This window comes from Vicia villosa, linkage group LG4 (genome assembly GCF_029867415.1).
Source record: "Vicia villosa cultivar HV-30 ecotype Madison, WI linkage group LG4, Vvil1.0, whole genome shotgun sequence".
NCBI lineage: Eukaryota > Viridiplantae > Streptophyta > Magnoliopsida > Fabales > Fabaceae > Vicia > Vicia villosa.
In genome coordinates this window covers 32,496,560-32,521,409 of record NC_081183.1, presented here as the reverse complement: position 1 = coordinate 32,521,409, position 24,850 = coordinate 32,496,560, and the positions used below count along the sequence as shown (strand labels likewise).

Here is a 24,850-nt window from a genome sequence, read left to right as displayed (position 1 = left end):
TTTCCTCCATCATTCAACATTCTATTATCAAAATTAAAAATGATAGACACCTATCCATTACCATACCAACGTGTGATGGGCTAATACACAATAAAAAAAACATGTAATAGTTTTAGCACCAATGTACATAAATCCACAATAAAATAACCATATTTGACTATATAATATAATTTTTGTATACCATCATTAATTGAATATTCCCTTTCATTCAACATTATTCCTTCATAATAGAGGAGATACTATTGCTTTAGTTGATCTAATCTTCAAATTTTTAATTTTATTTTGTCTATTAGAAACGTTATTCTTATGGAAAAAATTGATTTTTTTATTTAAAATTTTTAAAAAATAAATAAAAATATTATTATTTATTTATTTGGTCATAAATAAAATGGCTCTTGAAGTGTATAAATAGCCATTTAGTTCAAAGCATAAAAAACAAATACAAACAAAACAAAACACAAAGGTGCAAGAAAGCAAATAGAAGAGGTTGAGTTTGTTTGGTTTCTTTGAATCTTTGATTCATTCACAATCCCACTAATTTATCCATTTATGTTAATTTATTATTCTTAAACGTGTTTTTAATTCCTAAATTATAGCCTAATCCTTTTCCTTGGCTCTTTTCAACCCGTTTCGCTATAGTTATTACTCTCTTAATAACTCACAATTATTGTAATTATTGATTTTGTTCTTCAGAGAAAAGTGTCTAGAGAGAGAGAGAGGAGAGAGGAGAGAGAGAAGAGAGTTTGTTGAGTTTGGGAATGGTGATAATAAACCAAGAGAGGAAGAAAGAATGCAAAGGAATACGATTGGGGAAATACGAATTGGGAAAAACACTTGGTGAAGGAAATTTCGGAAAAGTTAAGTTAGCAAGAAACACTGATTCGGAACAGTTTTTTGCGGTTAAGATTCTCGAGAAAAATAAGATTGTTGATCTCAACAACACTGACCAGGTATGTTTTTTTTTTTAAGGTTTATGTTTTTTTTTTTCTTATCTTTGTTTTTCTCTTTCATGGTTTGTTGAAATTTCAGATTAATTTTGTTAATTTTTTTTGTGGCGGTTGAAATTCTCAGATTAAAAGGGAGATATCAACGTTGAAGCTTTTGAAACATCCTAACGTTGTTAGGTTATACGAGGTAATGTTTTATGATTCAGAAAATTGTTACTTATTTTGTCAGTTTTTGAATGGATTAATGAAAAAAAAAAACTGGTCTTTGTTTGTGTTTCTATGTTTCTGGGTTCAGTTGTTTTAGTATTAAATTCATAAATTACTTTTTTTTTAAATAATTATTTTCAGATAATAGTGAATAGAAGAAGTACTAAATTTGTTACAATTTTAACCACAAATGAATTGTATAATACTTGTTAAATTACAGTATCAAGTATCAGAAGTCGATATTGTAAGATTAGATGTGTTACAGTATCAAGTATCAGAAGTCGATATTGTAAGATTAGATGTGTTCATCTGAGTTCGAACTTTGAACCTCAGGGTTATGTGTTGTGAGTTTCAACTCCGATCCCACTAGTACTGACATAAAGTTGACAAATCCAAATCGAATTAATTGTGAACTAAAATTGCCATAAACTAGATCCACATTTGAAACAATTATTGCTTATTTTATGTCTAAAATGTATAAACACATATTGTGGATACACGTTTTATGGGACCATTTTCCTCAAGTATATATCAAGACATGTGTTATGTCTTTGTCTTGAATCCTATAATTTGTTTACACACTCAAGAGTGAGGTTTCAATCTACCATCCCTACTGAAAGTGACAAACAGACATGTCCGTCCAATTTAGACGCGTCCCATAAAAATATGTAAAAAAAATAAGGTGGGATGAAATTTGTAAAGAATGGGAACCTAAATGTTTGTTTTGTCATGGGATGGATATGCGGATATAGTATCTTTTAACTTTAAAAATTATAAATTTTTTATGTTTATGTTTGTACTCGAAAAAAATGGAATAGGAGACGGGACAGACAAATTATAAGGTGTGAATCTAAAACTTTGATCCATCTCATAAAAAATACGGACAAAACAAAAACGTCGGACTGACCAAATCCTCCCGCTCCTCCTCCGCAATTAACTTATTCCTTCAATTTTGTTGGAACCACAAAGACTTTTTTTTCTTCTTGATTGAAGTTTATTGTGGACCCCTAATAATGTGGTATGTGGCGTTTTGAAAAGGGACATGAATAGTAGTGGAAAAACTTGTGGTGATGTTAAATTTTGGAACAAAGTTATCAAACCAAAACACGTTAGGAATCCATAAATTTCGAACCTTGGAATACACATTTAGACTTTATGCTTAAAATTCTTGTTTTTATTCCTTCGGTTCTTATCATGATAGAATAATTCACATGCCTTGTAAAATAAGTTGATTTTGCAAAAATGAATTATTATACCTAATATAAAAATTTAATGTCATATTAGTGTATGATTGATATGATATGAGATGTCATTTTCCTCTCAATTATCGTATTTGATATAATATACTAATTTTTTATCGCAAATTTCAGAACGAAACAATCAAGTACCACTCCAAATTTTCATTATTTTTTGTTTGCTCTGTCTTGTGGGTTCCACTCATGAATATCATGTGGTAGCTATGTTACATTCTTTGATATAATATAATTTTACTTTTAATACATATTTATAAATAGCTTCCACCTATAGTTTGTCAACATTATAGCATAATGATAAATTATTTAGTGGTTCTCCATTAACTTGTCTATCAATAAATTACTATTTTAATCCTTGAAGGGTCCACAAAATAAATTTATATATATATAATAAGATGGAGCTATCATATCGTATAAACTCTAATATGCAATTGGCCAAATATATATTTGATTTATATGTAGTAAATTTTAATCTTATCCTATACATTGCATATGTAGCTTAGGATAGAAATATCAATTACGTGCAACTAGTCCCTTTGTAATATAAGTTACATTTTTTAATGGAAAAGAAGTAATCAATGCAAATGCAAATGCAAATGCAACTTACCTTTTAAGCTTTGTTATTCTAATTATGATTAATTATTATAATTATTATGATGCAGGTCTTGGCTAGCAAAACCAAAATTTATATGGTGCTTGAGTATGTGAATGGAGGAGAATTATTTGACAAAATTGTAAGCAACATTTGCACCTTAATTAATTTTTAATATCCATATAATAGCACTGAAGCGTGTCTAACACTTACATGACCCTGACCTGACCACGTAGTAACATTCAATTTGTACTATTTTTTAAAAATTATTATCAGTGTTGATGTGTTAGTATCTGATACTCGTGTCTCACACTTACACGACACTGGCGCATGGCGCATGTAGTTAGTTACATTTAATTATTATTATTTTTTTAAAATTATTATCGGGGTTGATGTGTTAGTATCTGATATTCGTGTCTGACATTTTCATGACACTGGTACACGTAGTTACATTCAATTATTATTTTTTTCAAATTATTATCAGTATTGATGGGTTAGTATCTGATATCCGTGTCTGCGCATCATATATGTGTGATCTTATTGGGTATGAAATGAATGAGTTACCTAATTATCTTCACAGGCATCAAAAGGTAAACTAACAGAAGCTCATGGTAGAAAGATGTTCCAACAATTGATTGATGGTGTGAGCTGCTGCCACAATAAAGGTGTCTTCCACAGAGATCTTAAGGTTCTTTCAAAATCCTTCAAACTATATATATATATAATCCACTTTATGCAGTTTTATCACAAAATTTGTGCCTTATTGCAGTTAGAGAATGTACTTGTGGATGCCAAAGGGAACATAAAGATAACTGATTTTAACCTCAGTGCTCTGCCGCAACATTGCGGGGTAAGCACTTGTATGACTGTTTGGATTAACTTATTCGAGTTTATCTACTGATTTAAGCACTTATAAGACTATTAGGAATAGCTTATGAAAACAGCTTTTTAACTTATTTTTATAAGCTCACCATCAATGTTATCAAATATCTACGGCGCCGGCGCCGCTATGGCAGATATACATGGTGGATTTTGGATTCACCGCCGTAATCTGGTATAACGGCGCCGCAAAGTGCCTGGTATGGCGGGATTTTGGCTCTCCGCCATGGACAACATTGCTCACCATGATAACTTATGAAAATAGTTTATAATATGAAAATATGTTCACCTTATTTTATGTTTTGTAATGGAAATAGCTTATAAAAAAGTACTTATATGATATAAGCACTTAATTGAAATGTTAGTTCTAATAAAATGTGTGAAAATTTCAGGCAGATGGGTTGCTACATACAACTTGTGGAAGTCCAAATTATGTTGCTCCTGAGATTCTTGCCAATAGAGGCTACGACGGTGCGAAATCGGATATTTGGTCATGTGGTGTTATCTTATATGTAATTCTAACAGGATACCTTCCTTTTGACGACAGAAATCTCGCAGTTCTCTATCAAAAGGTGAATATTCGTTCGTCTCTACGCTGTATAGTTCGTATTTGTTTTTACGCTAAATATTAATCGATACGCTTTTTATCTTGCCGATTATAGATTTTCAAAGGAGATGTTCAAATTCCGTTATGGTTGTCACCTGGCGCTCAAAACATCATTAAGCGAATTCTTGATCCGAACCCCGAAACAAGAATAACAATGTCTATGATCAAAGAAGATGAATGGTTTAAGCAGGGTTATAATCCTGCAAACCGAGACGACGAGGAAGATGATGTATACATTGGCGACGAAGCCTTTTCCATCCAAGAAGTGGTATATTTTTTTGCACTTTAAGCTATCTGTCATTAATGTTGTTAAATGGCAATCCTTTAGCACCGTTACATAACGTAATCTGAAAAAAAACTGCTTATGATTGTTTCAGTGCACTGAAGCAGACCTGGCTAGTCCGAAATCGCCGAAGCTTATCAATGCGTTTCAGTTGATAGGGATGTCTTCGTGTTTAGACCTTTCTGGCTTTTTCGAGAAAGAGGTGAGTATCAGAAAATCTAACTTTACTAGTTTTAACGCAAAGTTAGATCAATTGAATGAACGATGTGTTTTGAGTTTCAGGATGTCTCGGAGAGAAAGATACGATTTACATCAAACCATTCACCGAAAGATTTGACGGAAAAGATTGAGGACATTGTAATAAAAATGGGTTTTAGTGTTCAGAAAAAAAACGGAAAAGTAAGTAACTTAGTATTGTTATTTATATTCGTTAAACATGACCGAAAAACTGGTTTGGCTAAACATTGTTGCGAAAACTTGAAATTTCAGTTGAAAGTGATACACGAGAATAAAGCGCATAAAAGTCTAGGAAGCCTCTCGGTTGCAGCAGAGGTAAATAAAATGCATGTCGAGACTTGGTTACTATTTCTATGTTTACGAGTTTCGGTATAGTTTGCTGACATTATGAAACTATCTGGTTTTTCGATTTTGAACAGGTTTTGGAAATTGGTCCATCATTGTATGTAGTAGAACTAAGGAAATCGTATGGAGATGCAACTGTATATAGACAAGTATGTATATCGACTTTCTTTCTTTTATCACTACTTTTCTGTGAAAATCTAAGGCTGATATGTAGTTTTTTTCTATGATTTATGCTGTAGTTATGCAAGAAGTTGTCAAGTGACTTGGGTATAGCCAAGACGGCACAGCTTGTGAGCTCGGAAATGATAAGCGTGTGTATGAAGAAAATAAGTTAGAAGTCAGATAATGTAAATTTTTCTCTTTTTGTTATCTGGTGGATTAGTTATGTTAGATGTCATGGATTCGAATCCAGAGCTTTGCCGCTCGTTGTGATTCTACTTAGCTGGATGGATTATGGATTAGTCTGTGCAGTTGCATGCATATGGTTTTCATCAATTGTAAGTATACCATTTGAAAAAAAATTAGTATGTATGTTTCCTAGTGCTTAGTCAACAACTATTACGCATATTCATTAATGGCCTCCAAGCTTTGTAAGGAGTTAGACCATGTACAAAACTGATGGCAAAAGTATTTGCACTACATGGCTATGGCCAGCTAGCAACGTCAAGTCTCTCTCGTTTTTGTGCTCACATGAACGGATGCACATGTGGTGAGCACGTAAAAGAGAGAGCTTTGATGTATGTTAGATGGCCATATACCGTGTATTGTGGGTATTTTTGATATTGGTTTTGTGCAAAGTCTAGACATATTCCTTCAAAAACGGCCATTCATTGTTCTATTTGCGAGAAATAATTGTTAGCTAAAAAATATGAATGGAGAATTATAAAGGGATCCATGGAGTACACTATGTGTAAAGATGAAATATTGAATTAAGTGTATTTATAATTATTGCTTAAACAAATGGATTCATATTCATATGTATATATTGAATACTATACATATATGTTAGATAGCCACTTTTGAATTTGCAATCTCTTTAATAGTTACAATGAGTTTTCATATTGAGAACTTAAATGTCACAACTACATTAAAGAAAAACAATCTACCCAATTAAGCATACAGCTAAGAAAAACAAGTAGAATAAACACAAAATAAACTATATACAAGGATGTACTCCCTTTGATTAACAAAAATACCAGTATGTGACCATGAACTCTCCAAACACAAGAAAATTCTTAGCTTACCAAGGTCTTTAAAGCAGAATGGTTAATCTAAAAAGCTTTTGACAAATTGAATTTTTTTGTGAAGAACTACTGACCAATACAATATCAACTAAAATTGCTCAATTGGTAAAAGTGCATTTCATATCTATTTTAATGTTCTGTAATATTTATTATTTGTAATTTGATTTTTGATTTTATCGATTTAGTTGTAATTTGATTGTTTATTGTAGAATTATACAGTGACTCAACCCTCTCACTTAATTAGATTTGAGTCCATTGTAATTTATTTTTAGTTTGGACGAGTTGTTCAAAGTCAATATATACGTGCATTGAGTCACAAGCTAGAAAGCCTAAACTCTAAACCTTGAATCTTCCATTGCAATTTATTTTTAGTTTGAGTAAGTTGGTCAAAATCAATCAATATATGTGTGCCTTGAATTACAGTATAAGCATTATTGTCATCCCTAAGTCAGATCGTACTGTTATGATTTGAATTAGAGAAAAGAATGACTTGAATCAAGGTGATAAAATTTAGAAATGTCTTGTTTGAATCAAATCATGATTTGGTACATGTGATTCAAATCAAGTAATCAAATGATTTGGATCATATGTGTTTTTTAAAATTTTATCCGATCATGATTCGAGTCCTACATTATTGCAATTCACGTCAAAGTGTTATGTGATTCGAATCAGACACTTCCTTGATTTGAATTTCAAAGCCAGTGCCAAAATTCTAATTTCAAATTAAATTATTGATTCAAATCAACCATATGCTTGTGGATACCCAGAAAAATAAGATAAAAAACCACAAAATAGATGTGAGCACATACATGTGTAATGACTTAGTAAAATTAGCGGGTATAAGTGTGGGTACAATACCTTAGTACCCACTCTGCCTCATACCACACAATATACATTTTTATATTTTAGTTTATATTAATATATACAAATATATGTCTATCAATATTTAAAAAAAAATACATCATTATTAGACTATCGCACATTTTTCTATAAGTGTTCATTTCTTTCATCCCTCATTAATAAAATATTTGAAAATATTTTTAATGTTGTTAAAACTTAAAGTTATATGACATTTTACTATTGCTTGATTTTTCTTTTAGAAATGCGAGTAATAGGCACGGATTTGGGTGCTTAGGTATCTATATGACACAAGTACGAGTGTGAACATTGGTGCCTACACGATTGTGGACTCTGGTATGAGAAATTTTCAAACCGTGGATGTGTGTATATTTGATATAGTATCATGCCTAAACTCTACTCATTGCCTTCCCTAATCTAACTCAAATCAATTGTTTATTTTTTCACCTATTTTATGTCTTTCTCTTGCACCTTTATAAATCATTTATGTCATTCTCTTAAGAGAGATGATTCAATTAGATTCATTGAAAAAATAATCTCAAACCATATTTTCACAAATCTAGAAAACCTTGAGTTTTCTTCTTTTGCCCTTTCTCTCTTTAGTCAGGCCTATAAAAAATTTCATAGTGTGTTGATTGAGTTAGATTGTTTAGGCATTGTGTGAGTTTCTTCAACATAATCAATCATCTTCAACCTTGAACCAAGAAACCATATTGTTGTGGTACTCAACTATAAAGATTGAGTGTGAGTAGTAGATACAAGGTACATTAGGGAATCTAATATTTTTTGTAAATCTTTTTTATGTGTATCATATTAAAGGTTTGATAATGTGATTATGGTACTCGGAGACTGAATTCCAACAAGAAAATATTATTTTGTGTTCCACTGAAGACTTCGGTAGCATCAAAAGAAGGGTAGTTGCATAAAGAAGTTAGAAAATTTCAAGATCCTTGAGTAGAACAAAGGCTCAGAAAAGGAGCAGGTAGAGTTGAGTAAAGAAGGCTACAGAATATAAGCTAGGAGCAAAACTTTGGGTCTAGCAAGGAATTTGGGTCAAGATCAAGTAAAGATCTTGTGAATTCAACAATTTAAGTATTCTGCTACAACAGAAAAGAAATCCAAATTTAGACTATTGTTGGCTTAAGTCTTAATTTGCTTGAAGTATTCAGTGTTGTGTAGATTATCCGTTGTACCAAAATCCTGTATATTAATTTGCAAAATAATGGAAAACCAAATGAACTTTTAGTGGTTCACCATTGAATACTGAATTAAACAAAAAGCAAGTACAAAGACGATGAACCAATATAAACATGGTGTACAATCTCTCTATCCCTATTTTTTTACATTTATATATATATTTGCATGACTTCAGTTTTATCGCATTTCTATGATCACATGTTGATAGAATTTACCTGCTTATTGTGATATATTGTATAATCGTAGGTTCCTAATAGAGTTAGTAATTTGGATATTCTTTTTGGTGATTATGACTATATAAACTATTGATTGTAGATTGAGCATTCGATTAATCAAATTTAATTTGAACCTTGTGTGAAAATTGAATCATGATAATTGTTGAAACTCTTGTTTAAACAACTTCATATATCTCAGTTGTTGTGATTTTGATGATCCTAGTTAAATGTGATATTCAATCATATAATTAATAAAATTTTCGATATCTTTCGCTTCTCTATGTAATTTGCGTATTTATTTGTAAAAATTTGATTTTTGAAAAAAATGTTTTTCAGAATGGTTTTTAAGGAAATGACCTATTCAAACCCCCTCCTTTCTGGACCATTTGATTCCCATATTCTCCTCCAACAATTGGCCTCAAAGCTAGTCTTTTTATCAGATCTTTTGACTTTAAAATTTGAGGATATGAGCTATAACGATCCAAATGGTGTGTTCAATAAAACTCCCATATTCAAAAAGCAAAATCAATATGATTGAAAAGATACCATGTTTACTTGATATGAATTAGTTAAATGATTTTGAGATATATGAAGCAATTTAATATCATTATGTAAAGAGGTTTATAATCATCAAACTAGAAATTTAAATTGACTTTATCAAATTAGGTTTGTGTTCACAAAGTGTTAATGTCTATGTGCAGGTAAATAGAAACCTAGCTACTTAACTTAAAGACTCTAGATATTTCAATTATGTTTGGAAAAACAAATTTATCAAGAAGTTTGAAGCATCTGAAGCTCATCAGAAAAAGGAGAAAAGGTTAATGAAGAGACAATAAACATCTTCTTGAAGACCTCTACTTTTAAAGTTAGTAAAGGAAAATGAAGATAGTTCCAATGAAGATCCTTTAAAAGGAAAACAAATTGGTGTGTTCATTAATCGGTCAACAAGTATATAAGAAGATATAAAGTAATATGATTTGAGTGGGCTAAATCATTATCAATATTGAACCATCATCCAAGTTTGTTGAAGTATAAATTCAAGTAAAGAAGTATCTAATCATTACAAGGACTATATATAATCAAATATATTCATAACACATGCCTTTTTCACTTCATTAATATCTAGTTAAAGAGTGTCTGAGATTCAATGAAGACAGGTGTATCTTAGTGGAACATCCTCAAGACTAGCAAAAGAAGATGTATACAATCAAAATTTGGATCATTATGTGATTTTCCTACAAAGGAATTGTATCGTTTATGAGGAAGTTGATCTCGTCAAAGCGTCGAAGTTGTTAAATAGGCCAATGGTGAAGAAAATAAAGTATTATCAAGATGATAAGGGTTAATATTTCTATCAGGATGACTTCTGTAGGATCAACGAGGATAGGTTCATCGTCTACGAGGAAGCACCCGAAGGTTATGCTCCTTGGGAGGCTACTTCTTAATCTGCTCCTGCCTCATCCAAGAGTCTTACTCTTGCTATCAAGGCCAACATCGACAGTTGTTTCAATAATGTCTTGGCTGATGCAAAGGATAAGGAAAAACGCCAAGACATGATGTTTTCAGGTTCAAAGTTGATGGGAAATGGTCTGTCTTTGTTACCAATTTGACTCGGCAATAGACCAGGTCCATTGAGAACAGCTAGAAGAAACAAGTTACCCTTTTATAGGCTTATTGAATTCAAAGTGATCATTCAACATTTCCTTCGAAACCTATTGTGAGTGGAGGTTAGCAGCCTTTAGGTTTACTTTCAGTTCTATCTATTTTACTTAATTCTTTATTTGAATTTGTATATCTTTGCTGAACTCAGGGAAATTGATGGTCCACTTACTGGTAAGCTTTGTTTGGTTTTAATATTAGTTGAAGATGCTAATTTTAATGAGAAAGGTGATTTTTTAAACTTGCAAGTTATTGGTGAGAAAGGACTTAAGGTGTTCACTTGCAAGTTACTGGTAAGGTTTGTACATTATGGATACTGCTCAGATCATCGTTTTAGGTGGAATTTCTAAGAGAGTTGCTTCACCATATTTGCTTGCATTGCTTGGATATTGCTATGATCATAATCATAAGTTTTTGGTTTATGAATTTATGGAAAATGGTGGACTTCACGTACATATTTATCCTGTCAGCAATAATAATATGTAATAAAATGCTTACGAGTTGCATTTTATGCTCTGTTTGTAGTGGACTTAAGGATTAATCATGTCTTATTTTTATTAGTACTTTCTCAATTAAAATATTAGTATATTGTCGGTGTTCTAAGTTATATTTGTAATGAAGTTTCACACTAGGTTACGTTTTAAATTCTAGAGAGAGATGCTCTCTCTTCTCTCTAGAATACCTCCTCCTAAATCTTTAGGGTTTGTTATGGCTGCCCCCCACCTTCATGGTGGCTCTCATCTACCACTTTTATGGTGGTCACTCCTCCCCCTATAAAGAGTAATCCCTCTTTCACCCAACCCCACTCTCATACGTCCATCAGATCTAACCCCTTATCAGATTTTCCCTCTTTCCACTGCAAACCACCACTTAACCATCCTCCTCTCCGTTGAACCGGCCGCCGCCTAAGCCACCACCACTACTAGAAGATGAAAATATCCTCAAGGTTGGTCTTAGCATCTCAAAGTCGCGCACCCCTAAAGCCGTTGTGGTTTTACAACAGGTTGTATTTTGTCCCTCTTTCAGATCTAACTTTTTATGTCTTTATGTTGTCTATTTTATGCTTTGGTCATTTGGGTTTTAAGACTGCACTCATGGTGTTTGATAAAAAGCCTCAAAGGATTTTTGTGTTTTGGAGTAACACTATCTCTAGTCAACAACAAAGTTTTGAGCTTTCCATGAAAATGGACAATCTTGAGAACGAAGGAAGTCGATATGCGCATACACAAGTCAAAGAAATCATCCTTAATTGGATTTGGAAAAAGACAATAGATTCTCATTCTTATAGTGTCACTAATGACGCTCTTACAAGAGTTGATGATTTGATGATATGTTGTTGTTTCTGGTTTGGTTGTATTCCTTTATCTTTTGATAAATCTATGTGTAATGTCTTAGATACTTCTCAATTATGGATGGGGTTTGTCCTATACCATAAGTCTATTGTTGTTTGTAATGCCTCTTGTCTTTTCTCTTAATGAAATAGCTTTTCCCAAAAAAAAGTTATATTTGTAATGAATGTTGAAATTTGACGGGAGAAAAATTGTATTATTAATGAAAGGAGATTAATTGTCATATTTTTTTACACATTATTAACAATTTGTGGGGGGTTTTAACCCCTGAAAATAAAACCCTCAAATTTAAATAAAGTATTAATTTTTTTAAATAAATTTGCTGACTTAGTATCCTAGTTGTCATTTTTAGAAAAATTAACGAAAAGGACCAATAATGCTAACAAAACATTTTTAAGGGACCAAAGTGTAACGTTTTTTAGTTAAGAGACCAAAACGAAACCTTAAATTAAATTTAGGGACTTTGAGACTAATTATTATTATTATGATGATGATGATTATGTAGGTCTTGGCTAGCAATCCCAAATTTTATATGGTACTTAAGTAAGTCAGTGGAGGAGACTTATTTGATAAAATTGTAAGCAAAATTTTCAAACGTGTCCAACACTGATATGACACTGACTCACACAGTTACATTTCAATTATTCCGACACTGATATCACAATAATGCACATACTTACAATCATTCGTTTCTGACAGCGACATGACACCAATGCACATAATTACATTCAATTATTACTATTTTTCAAAGAAAAATGATACTTGACACTAAAAAATGACACTACATCGTATACACTGCTCATAAATACGTGAACAATGTTTTTATATTATTTTGACTTTTTAATTTATTTTTCTCTAAAACTACTTTGGTTAATGAAATATTAAAACTTGGTTAATATAGTTTAAAGTTTGATTTATATATATATTCTGACATAAAAAAGTTTATATATATATATATATATATATATATATATATATATATAGTTTATACTTTGGTTGATATTATGTATAAAGTTGTATAATACAGTTCATAACTTGGTTAATGAGTTCTCAAACATAAAAAAAAAAAAATTAAATAGTAAAATAAAGTTGGTTAATAGAGTATAAAAGTTGGTTAATACATTTATAATTTAGTGTTAGAACATGGTTAATAGTATGTATTTTATTGATTAATGAAGTAGTGAAAGTGGTTAATGAGTTATAAATAAAATAATTGGTTAATAACATGCGTTTTTGTTGTTAATACAATTGTAAAATTGGTTAATAACACAACCTTATATTTGTGTTATAAAATAAATTTTAAAAATAAATATTTTTTAAAAATATTATTTTAATAGCAAACACTATTTCATTATATGAATACGGTGTATCTAACAAATGGTGTTAACATTGCAATTTTGTTTTTCAAATTATTATCGATGTTAATGTGTTAGTTCTCATGTGCATGCTACTCTCTTTGTGCATCATATGCGTGATCTTATTAGATATGAAATGAATGATTTACCTAATTGTTTTCACATGCATCGAAAGGTAAACCAACAGAAGTGCATCATAGAAAGATGTTCCAACAATTAATTGATGATGTGAGTTGCTGCTACAATAAATGTGTCTTCCACAGAGATCTTATGGTTCTTTCAAAATCTTGGAGACTATATATATGCTCCACTTTACCAATTTTTTAGAGTTACACTTTATGCAGTTTTATCACAAAATTTATGTGTTAATGCAGTTAGAGAATGTACTTGTGGGTGCCAAAGAGAACATAAAGATAATCGATTTTAACCTCAGTGTTCTGCCCCAACATTGTAGGGTAAGCAAACTGTTTGCATTAACTTATTCGAATTTATTTATTTTTAAGCACTTGTAAGACTATTACAAATAATTAATGAAAACAACTTTTTAACTTATTTCTATAAGTTCGCCATCGGTGTTATCAAATATTTGCTTTGGCGGCGCTATAGTAGATATACATGAAAGTTTTTGGACTTGCCGCCATAATCCGCTATAGGCGCCGCAAAGCGCGTATTATGTCGGGATTTTGGATCTTCTCCATAGACAACACTACTCACCATGATAACTTATAATAATAAAATAGTTTGACCTTATTTTATCTTTTGTCATATAAATAGCTTGTAAATAAGTACTTATAAGAGAAAATTCTTAAATAGACACAAACATAACACGTGGTTTTAGAAACAACCAATCACTATTTTTTTATTAATTAAAAATAAAAAATATTTTCTCTCTTTATCACAACCACCCCATAATTTCAATTAAAAAATTTAATAGATTTTAAATAAATTTTAAATTTTCTATCTTCTTATTGGTTGTTCCTAAGAATATGGATATAGGTTTGTTTCCGAGCAAGTATTTCTCACTTATAAGATAGTTACTATGTTTAGAAATTATTGCATGGAAACCACCCTAAATCCATATTCTTAGGAACAACCAATAAGAAGAGAGAGATTTTTTAATTTATTTAAATTTTAATTTCTTTTTTAATTGGATTCATGGGTGGGTGGTTATGATTATAAAGGAGGGAGAAATTTTATATTTGTTTTTTAATTAATTAAAATTTTGTGATTAGTTGTGTGTAAAAGAACTTCTTATTTTCGTGTCTACCTAAGAATTTTCCTTACCATGCTATAAGAACTAATAGAGGTGTTAGTTTTAATAGGGACCTAAACTCAAATTACATCATCTTGGTAACTGATAAAATGTGTGAAAATTTCAGGCAGATGGGTTGCTACATACAACTTGTGGAAGTCCAAATTATGTTGCTCCCGAGATTCTTGTCAATAGAGGCTACGATGGTGAGAAATTACATATTTGGTCGTGCGGTGTTATCTTATACGTGATTTTAACAAGATACATTCCTTTCGACGAGAGAAATCTCGCAGTTCTTTATCAAAAGGTGAATATTCGTTTGTCTCTCTGTGTTGTATAGTTTGTAATTGTTTTTCTATTAAATATCGATTGACATGTTTTTTACATCGACGATTATAGTTTTTTAAAGGAGACGTTCAAATACCATTATGGTTGTCACCTGACACTCAAAACATCATAAAGCAAATTTTTTCTCTGAATCCTGAAACAAGAATAACAATGTCTATGATCAAAGAAGATGAATGGTTTAAACAAGGTTATAATCCTATAAACCGAGACGAAGAGGAAGATGATGTGTACATTGGCGAAGAAGCCTTTTCCATCCAAGAAGTGGTATACTTTCTTGTACTTTAAGCTATTTATCGTAAATGTTATTAAATTGCGACCCCTTAGCACCGTTACATAACGTAATCTGAAAAAGACTGCTTATGATTGTTACTGTCTAGTGAATCAGACCTTGCTAGTCCAAAATCTCCGAAGCTTATCAATGCATTTCAATTGATAGAGATATCTTTGTGTTTAGACCTCTCTGACTTTTTCGAGAAATAGGTGAGTATCAGAAACTCGAACTTTACTAATTTTAATGCAAAGTTAGATCGATTGAATGAACAATGTACTTTAAATTCCAGGATGTATCCGAGAGAAAGATATGATTTACATAAAACCACTCACCGAAGGATTTGACAGAGAAAATTGAGGACAATGTAATAGAAATGGGTTTTAGTGTTCAGAAAAATAAAAAACAAAAAAGTAAGTCATTGCATATTGTTATTCATTTCGTTAAACATAATCGAAAAAATTGGTTTGGCTTAACATTATCGTAAAAACTTGAAATTTCAGTTGAAAGTGATACACGGAATAAAGCGCATACAAGTCTAGGAAGCCTCTCGGTCGCAACAGAGGTAAATAAAGTGCATGTCAGAAACTTGGTTAAAATTTATATAGTTATGATTTTTGGTATAGTTTGCTGACATTATAAAACTATTTGGATTTCGATTTTAACATGTTTTGGAAATAGGTCCATCATTATATGTAGTATAACTAAGGAAATCTTATGGAAATACAATTGTAAATAGACAAGTATGTATATCAACTTTCTTTCTTTTGTCGTTATGTTTATCTTAAAATCTAAGGTTGATATGTAGTTTTTTTCTTTCTATATGATTTATGTTGTAGTTATGCAAGAAGTTGTCAAATGAGTTGGGTATAGCCAAGGCGGCACAGCCTGTGAGCTCGGAAATGATAAGCGTGTGTATGAAGAAAATAAGTTAGAAGTAAGATAATGTAAATTTTATCGTTCTATTAGATATCGTGGACTCGAATCCAGAGCTTTGCTGCTCGTTGTGATTCTATTTATCTGGATGGATTAGTCTGTGCAGTTGCATGCATATGATTTTTGTCAATTGTAAGTATACCATTTGAAGAAAATAAGTAGTATGTTTTTGTTTCCTAGTTCTTAATCAACAACTATTTTACGCATATTCATCAATGGCAACCAAGCTTCATAAGGAGTTATACCCTGTAAAAAATCGATAGCAAAAGTATTTGCACTACATGGCTACGGCCTGCTAGCAACGTCAAGTCTCTCTCGTTTTTGTGCTCACATGGATGGATGCACATGTGGTGAGCACGTAAAAGAGAGAGCTTTGATGTATGTTGGCGGGCCATAGGCCATGTATTGTGAGTATTTTTGACATTAGTTTTGTGCAAGGTCTAAGTGTAACACCCCATTTTAAATTATTTAGTCAGTACGTTATATTTTAATTGCCTGTCCTTGTTTTGGGTGTGTGATCGAGGGCGTAGGCGAAGTACCCTTACCGGAATGGATAAATTTGAAATGTCGATATAATATTAATTTAGTAATATTAGACTTGGATAGATTAATTATTAGTGAGAGTATTAATAATACTGCTATTATTATTATTACTATTATTAATATTATTAGTATTATTATTAATATTATTATTAATATAATGGAGAAACTAAGTCATTAGTGGTTAAGGGTAGAAGTGGTATTTTAGTAATAAGAGTATAAGGGTTTAGTGGTAGATATGAGAAGTTAGTTTTCATTGAGAATAAAAAACCGTAACATTGAGAGGAGAGGAGCAAGGAGGCCAAGCAAGAGGGTTTCACCATTGTTGAGTCAAGCTTTCCAAGATCGAGGTAAGGGGGGAGAATCGGTTCATTATAGGTGATTTAATCATGAGAGGGTAGTGAGGGGTCCTTTCCCTCGTAGGAATTTCATATGTTAATTTTGTCTGGTATGACTGTTTGATTTGAATCGAATAACTTGTATAATCGAAGAATTGAATTGGTGTGAAATCTGTATTCTTCTTGTGGTCATACTGTTTGATGTTGTTGCTGTGAATCCATTGTGAATCGTACTCTGGAAATATTGTGTGTCAATGATAGGGTGTCTGTGAAAATATTATGCTATTGCTGAGAATCATATGTTGACAGTTGATACTAATAAGAATTAAGGAAATATACCGATCGTAGAGATTCTAGGATTTACTGGATGTTAAAGGCAATTGAAAAAATGGTGAGACCCCATATGGTTAAGAGGGCCGCTCCATGGTGTGCATTTGGGATGGGGGCCCCTATCAAGGGGTGAGCGCCCCACACTTAGTTCATTGTGTTTTTGTTTTGTTTTAGTTACTGTAAGTGCATCACATTAATATATATGTTAACCTTAGGAGATTAATTTAATAGGAAATATAATTCATTGGAGATGGGGGCCCCATAAATGGGATGACCGCCCTAGACTAGAGATGCATAAATGTATATTTCTCTGGGGTAAGCTAGCATACTGTAAGTAATTTAGTAATGAGTTAACATATTATTAATCCATAGGAAATAGTTTAATTAGTAGGAAAACGTGTTTTGAATTACATAATTCCACATTATTAAGTCATACTAAGTAGAATTAATATAGGTAATTATCAATAGTTGAATTAATATTAGAGACAGGAGTAGTATAGTAACAAAAGAATTTCCAGATGAAATTTAAGGATTCTATAAGTTGTAGTGGCAAGGAATTTTTAGTAGGAGATAATTAATGGTCAATTTCTTGCAAGGAGGAGTATTTATTGTTTATCAGTCATTGTACACTGTAAATGACAGAAAAACAAGTGCTGGTTGTAAGTGTATTAGCAGAGGTCGTTCAGTCTGTACGTGGGGGAATTAATTATTTAACAGAATTTCAGCAATGATAATGTTATAATATGATTATTCATGGTGTGCTGTATTTTGGACAGCGGGTGTAATTCCGAGGTGAATTATGGTAAACGTTGTTTAAGAGTGATTAGGGGGATCGTGGTTCGGGCGGATCGTGTAATATGCATATTGTGTATATTTTAATATGTATATTGTTTTTGGTGCATTGCATATCATCGCATTGAGACTGCTAGGTGAAGATCTTTGGTAGATGCCTAGTAGGTCTGGGCTCACTTGTGGAGTCGTTGTGGACATAATTCGTTGCTCAGTGGAGTGTATGCGAATTATCCGAATTCCTTAGTGAATCGGGTTCGATTGAATGAACCGAGTTTGGTACCACATGCATTTGTGTCAAGTCATGGAGTCATATTGCATTATCGTTGTTTGGTTGTTAAATTGTGATTATGTGATATTGTGTGATAGGTGTGAGTACTACTCCTTAGCATGTATTATTCACCGTTATTTATTGAACGTAGTTCTCACCCCTTTCTTTCTTGTTTGTTGTGTCTTTGCTTCTTCAGAAGTACAGATAATTCAGGTACTTAATCTGTACGTGGAGTACGTGTTGCTTGATCGAGTCTTAGGAGTCGCTCTGATACGTAACACGGGAATTTTTGGGAATTTATTTCAAATGTTATTTTATTGAATTTTGTTATGTATCTCTTTTAAATTCTAATTTTTTGGAGAACCACAAGTTATGGTGGATTTTATTTGTTAGTGGCAAGTGTGCCGTGAATTGTTTTAAATAAAAACTATTTCCGCTGTATTATTGATTTTTTTTGTGAGAAACGAATAAATAAAGTATTGAGACTTTAGTTTCTGGTTTATTGGAAAAGTGTGACATTCCACTTGTGTTGAATTACTCTGATAATATTATTACTATTTTACCGTAATTTATAATTGGGAAAAGTGGGATGTTACAATTGGTATCAGAGCAGGTCGGTTCAATCGGCCAGATGTAGTAGAGTCAGTCCTTAGATTAGGAGTCGATTTGTGTGTCCTTCTAACCATATTTTGGATTGTTGGACAGAACGGCAGGAAGGAATGATGCTGCTCTTGCTGCCGCACTGCAAGCTATGGCGCAGTCGGTGCAGAACAACAACAATCAAAATGTTGGAGATCTGCAGTTCCGTAACTTGGAGAAGTTCCAGAGCAACATACCGCCTAAGTTTGAAGGTGGTATTATTGATCCAGATACTGCACAGAAATGGTTGAAGGCTATTGAGAAGATCTTCAGAACCATGGGATGCAATGAGGATCAGAAGGTACAGGTTGGTACGCATATGCTGGAAGGCGAAGCTGAGGACTGGTGGGATAACAGTCGTCAGAGATTGGAAGCTGCAGGTACTATGATTACTTGGCCAGTGTTTCGGGCTGAGTTTCTAGAAAAGTACTTTCCGGAAGATGCTCGAAGCAAGAGGGAGATTGAGTTCCTGGAATTGAAGCAGCGGAATATGTCTGTTGATGAGTATGCTGCTCGATTCGAGGAATTGGTGAAATATTGCTCTCATTACAATACTAATGAGGCTATGAATTCCAAGTGTATCAAGTTTGAGAACGGGCTACGTCCCGAGATTAAACAGGGTATTTCTTGTCAGAAGATAAGGAATTATCCAGAGTTGGTGAGCAGAAGCCGAATTTATGACAATGATAACAGAGCCAGGATTGCACATTACAAAGCTGTGAATGATTGGAAGGGTAATCAGAATCGTGGGAAACCGTATAGTGCTCCTGCTGACAAAGGAAAACAGAAGGCTGCTTTTGGGAAGAATCCAAGTGGGAGAGGATTTGCTTCCAAGCCCATTGTTTGCTTCAAGTGTGGTACAAGGAACACCGTGCTATTGAGTGTCAGAAGGATGTTAAGAAGTGCTTCAAATGTGGGAAAGCAGGTCATATGGTGGCAGATTATAAGACCAGAGTGCCTACTTGCTACAACTATGGTGAGGAAGGGCATATCAACACTCATTGTCTGAAGCCAAAGAAAGCGCAGGGTAATGGCAAGGTGTTTGCATTGGTAGGAGCCCAGTCTACCAGTGATGACAGAACAGTCAAAGGTACTTGTTTCATCCATAACACTCCTTTGATACGGGTGCAACCCACTCGTTTATTTCTGTTGATTGTGTAAGGAGATTGGGAATTGTGCCGTCCACTTTAGATAGGAGGATGACGATTGAAACTCCATCTATTGGTTTTGTGGTTACTTCTCAAGTGTGTTTGAATTGTCCGTTGACTATCTTTGGTAGAGATTTCGGAGTGGACTTAATTATTTTGCCACTCGGTAATCTTGACGTTATATTGGGAATGAACTGGTTAGAGTTCAATCATGTGTATATTGACTGCTTTAAAAAGAGGTTATTGTTCCTGACTCCATAAGAAGAAGCGTTAGCGGATTCTTTCTTTACCAAGGAGATGAAAGTATTGTTAGATGATGAAGCCAAGATGTTTGCTGTGTTTGCCTCACCATCGGTTGAGAGCGAAACATCAATTGAAGAGATACCGGTGGTGAAAGAATTTCTCGAAGTGTTTCCTGGGGATATTACAGAGTTGCCTCCAGAGAGGGAAGTCGAATTTTCTATTGATCTTATTCCTGGTACTAGGCCTATTTCTATGGCGCCGTACCGGATGTCTGCATCAGAATTGGCGGAGTTGAAGGCTTAGATTGGAGAATTGCTTGATAAGAAATTTATTCGGCCGAGTGTATCACCGTGGGGATCTCCAGTGTTGCTGGTAAAGAAGAAGGATGGTAGTATGCGTCTGTGTATTGATTACCGACAGTTGAATAAAGTAACCATTAAGAATAAGTATCCGTTGCCAAGAATTGATGACTTAATGGATCAGCTCGTTGGTGCTCGCGTATTTAGTAAAATTGATTTGAGGTCGGGGTACCATCAGATTAGAGTGAAAGAAGGAGATATTCAGAAGACCGCCTTTAGAACTCGTTATGGACACTACGAATAAGCAGTAATGCCTTTCGGAGTGTCTAATGCGCCAGGTGTTTTTTATGGAATACATGAACCGTATATTTCATTCGTATTTGGATCGGTTTATTGTGGTATTCATTGATGACATATTAATTTACTCTAAGTCAGAAGAGGAGCATGTAGAACACTTGAGAATTGCGTTGCAAGTGTTGAAGAATAATAGGTTATTCGCAAAGTTCTCGAAGTGCGAGTTTTGGCTAGGAACTGTGAGTTTCTTAGGACATGTTATTTCGGGTGAAGGTATAGCAGTGGATCCATCTAAAGTAAGTGCAGTACTTCAGTGGGAACCTCCGAAGACAGTGACGGAGATTAGAAGCTTTTTGGGTTTGGCAGGATATTATCGCAGATTTATTGAAGGATTTTCCAATTTGGCGTTACCATTAACTCAGTTGACGAGGAAGGGTCAAGCCTTTGTATGGGATGCAGCATGTGAGGAAAGTTTCGAAGAGTTGAAGAAGAAGTTAACTACATCGCTAGTGTTGATTCTACCAAATCCAAGTGAACCGTTTGTTGTGTACTACGATGCGTCTAAAATGGGATTAGGCGGAGTATTAATGCAAGATGGTAAGGTGGTGGCCTATGCTTCACGACAATTGAGGGTGCATGAGAGGAATTATCCTACTCATGATCTTGAATTAGCAGAAGTGGTTTTCGTATTGAAAATTTGGAGACACTACCTGTATGGATCAAGATTTGAAGTGTTCAGTGATCACAAGAGTCTGAAATATCTATTTGATCAGAAGGAATTGAATATGAGGCAGAGGAGGTGGTTAGAATTCTTGAAGGACTATGATTTTAATTTGAGTTACCATCCAGGAAAGGCTAATGTGGTAGCTGATGCGCTGAGTCGGAAGACGGTTCATATGTCGGCATTAATGGTGAAAGAAATGGAGTTAATTGAACAGTTCAGAGATCTGAGTATGGTTTGTGAGACGAAACCTGATAGTGTTAGATTGGGGATGCTGAAGGTAAATAATGACTTTTTGGATGTAATTAAGGAGAATCAGAGACTTGATGTGAAACTGGTGGATTTAATACCTACCGGAGAAGACAATCCTGATAGTGACTTTAAAGTGGATAATCTTGGTGTGTTGAGATTTCGGGGCAGAATTTGTGTGCCAGATAATGAAGAATTGAGGAAGGCGATTTTGGAGGAAAGTCACCGAAGTAGCTTGAGTATTCATCCGGGAGCTACGAAAATGTATCAAGATCTTAAGAAGTTGTTTTGGTGGTCCGGTATGAAGAGAGACATAGCCCAGTTCGTGTATGCTTGCTTGACGTGTCAGAAATCAAAAGTAAAACATCAGAAACCTTCGGGGTTGATGCAACCGTTGGAAATCCCATAGTGGAAGTGGGACTGTATTACTATGGATTTTGTTATAGGTGTGCCGAATACAGCGCGGGGATTTGATGCTATTTGGGTAGTTGTGAATCGACTTACTAAGTCCGCACATTTTATACCAATTAACATCAGTTTTGCGTTGTCAAAGTTGGCGGAGATTTATATCAGAATAATTGTGAAGTTGCACGGCGTTCTATCGAGCATAGTGTCGGACATAGATCCGAGGTTTACTTCAGAATTTTGGAAGAGCTTGCAAGAAGCTCTGGGTTCTAAGTTAAAATTGAGTTCAGCTTACCATCCGCAGACGGACGGTCAGTCGGAGAGGACTATTCAATCGCTAGAAGACTTGTTGAGAACTTGTGAATTGGAGAAAGGTGGTGCGTGGGATACTCATTTGCCATTGATTGAGTTCACGTATAATAATAGCTACCATTCTAGCATTGGAATGGCACCTTTCGAGGCTCTGTATGGTAGAAGGTGTAGGACACCTTTGTGTTGGTATGAGACCGGCGAAAGGAATGTGCTTGGGCTAGAAATTATGCAGCAAACTACTGAGACAATTCAGATGATCCAAGAGAAGATAAAAGTGTCTCAGAGTAGACAGAAGAGTTATCATGATAATCAGAGGAAGGATTTAGAATTTAGCGAAGGTGATCATGTGTTTTTGAAATTCAACCCGATGACAGGTGTTGGTCGTGCGTTGAAGTCTAAGAAGATGGATCCTAATTTATTGGACCGTATCAGATTTTGCAGAGAGTGGGTACAGTAGCATACAGTGTGGCATTGCCGCCTGAGCTTTCGAACTTGCATGATGTGTTTCATGTGTCACAACTTCGAAAATATGTGTCTGATCCATCTCACGTCATTCAGAGGGATGAAGTCCAGATTCATGATAATCTCACTGTAGAAGCGATGCCGATTAGGATCGAAGATCGGAAGATGAAACAACTTTGAGGAAAAGAGATTCCTTTGGTGAGAGTAGCTTGGGGAGGAGCTGCTGGAGGAAGTGTGACCTGGGAGTTGGAGAGCAGGATGCGAGAGTCGTATCCGGAACTGTTTCTATCATGTACATTTTCGAGGACGAAAATAATTTAAGTGGGGGAGAGTTGTAACGCCCCATTTTAAATTATTTAGTCAGTACGTTATATTTTAATTGCTTGTCCTTGTTTAGGGTGTCTGATCGAGCGCGTAGGCGAAGTACCCTTATCGGAACGGATAAATTTGAAATGTTGATACAATATTAATTTAGTAATATTAGACTTGGATAGATTAATTATTAGTGAGAGTATTAATAATATTGCTATTATTATTATTATTATTACTATTATGAATATTATTAGTATTATTATTATTAATATTATTGTTATTATTATAATGGAGAAACTAAGTCATTAGTGGTTAAGGGTAGAAGTGGTATTTTAGTAATAAGAGTATAAGGGTTTAGTGGTAGATATGAGAAGTTAGTTTTCATTGAGAGTCAAAAACCGTAACATTGAGAGGAGAGGAGCAAGGAGGCCAAGCAAGAGGGTTTCACCATTGTTGAGTCAAGCTTTCCGGAATCGAGGTAAGGGGGGAGAATCGGTTCATTATAGGTGATTTAATCATGAGAGGGTAGTGAGGGGTCCTTTCCTTCGTAGGAATTTCATATGTTAATTTTGTCTGGTATGACTATTTGATTTGAATTGAATAACTTGTATAATCGAAGAATTGAATTGGTGTGAAATCTGTATTCTTCTTGAGGTCATACTGTTTGATGTTGTTGCTGTGAATCCATTGTGAATCGTACTCTAGAAATGTTGTGTGTCAATGATAGGGTGTATGTGAAAATATTATGCTATTGCTAAGAATCATATGTTGACAATTGATACTGATAAGAATTAAGGAAATATACCGATCGTAGAGATTCTAGGATTTACTGAATGCTAAAGGCAATTGAAAAAAATGGTAAGACCCCATATGGTTAAGAGGGCCGCTCCATGGTGTGCATTTTGGATGGGGGCCCCTATCAAGGGGTGGGCGCCCCACACATAGTTCATTGTGTTTTTGTTTTGATTTAGTTACTGTAAGTGCATCACATTAATATATATGTTAACCTTAGGAGATTAATTTAATAGGAAATAAAATTCATTGGAGATGGGGGGCTCCATAAATGGGATGACCGCCCCAGACTAGAGATGCATATATGTATATTTCTCTGGGGTAAGCTAGCATACTGTAAGTAATTTAGTAATGAGTTAACATATTATTAATCCATAGGAAATAATTTAATTAGTAGGAAAACGTGTTTTGAATTACATAATTCCACATTATTAAGTCATACTAAGTAGAATTAATATAGGTAATTATCAATAGTTGAATTAATATTAGAGACAGGAGTAGTATAGTAACAGAAGAATTTCCAGATGAAATTTAAGGATTCTATAAGTTGTAGTGGCAAGGAATTGGTAGTAAGAGATAATTAATGGGCAATTTCTTGCAAGGAGGAGTATATATTGTTTATCAGTCATTATACACTGTAAATGACAGAAAAACAAGTGCTGGCTGTAAGTGTAT

The 24,850-nt window shown here is 33.7% G+C and overlaps 2 protein-coding genes and 1 pseudogene across 3 annotated transcripts; all 3 read left to right on the top strand.

Moving 5' to 3' along the window:
• Window positions 1-434: 434 nt before the first annotated feature.
• Window positions 435-6,335, top strand: LOC131594687 (CBL-interacting serine/threonine-protein kinase 1-like). 2 transcript variants are annotated; one of them, XM_058866879.1, is made up of 13 exons: window positions 436-486; window positions 694-950; window positions 1,072-1,134; window positions 3,070-3,141; window positions 3,580-3,687; window positions 3,769-3,849; window positions 4,271-4,450; window positions 4,541-4,753; window positions 4,863-4,970; window positions 5,051-5,167; window positions 5,258-5,320; window positions 5,425-5,499; window positions 5,590-6,335. In XM_058866879.1, exons 2-13 carry the CDS (start codon window positions 759-761, stop codon window positions 5,683-5,685), a joined length of 1,368 nt encoding a protein of 455 aa, XP_058722862.1. In that variant the 5' UTR covers window positions 436-486; window positions 694-758; the 3' UTR covers window positions 5,686-6,335. The 2 variants fall into 2 exon arrangements, with proteins under 2 accessions (XP_058722861.1, XP_058722862.1); XM_058866878.1 differs by having other exon boundaries at window positions 435-950.
• Window positions 6,336-10,832: 4,497 nt separating this feature from the next.
• Window positions 10,833-19,947, top strand: LOC131596999 (fatty acyl-CoA synthetase and RNA processing-associated kinase 1-like; annotated as a pseudogene).
• Window positions 19,948-20,984: 1,037 nt separating this feature from the next.
• On the top strand, window positions 20,985-23,251 carry LOC131596998 (uncharacterized). Its single transcript, XM_058869722.1, has 4 exons — window positions 20,985-21,660; window positions 21,772-22,122; window positions 22,339-22,745; window positions 23,042-23,251. The coding sequence occupies exons 1-4, from the start codon at window positions 20,985-20,987 to the stop codon at window positions 23,249-23,251; spliced, it is 1,644 nt and encodes a 547-aa protein (XP_058725705.1).
• Window positions 23,252-24,850: the final 1,599 nt, after the last annotated feature.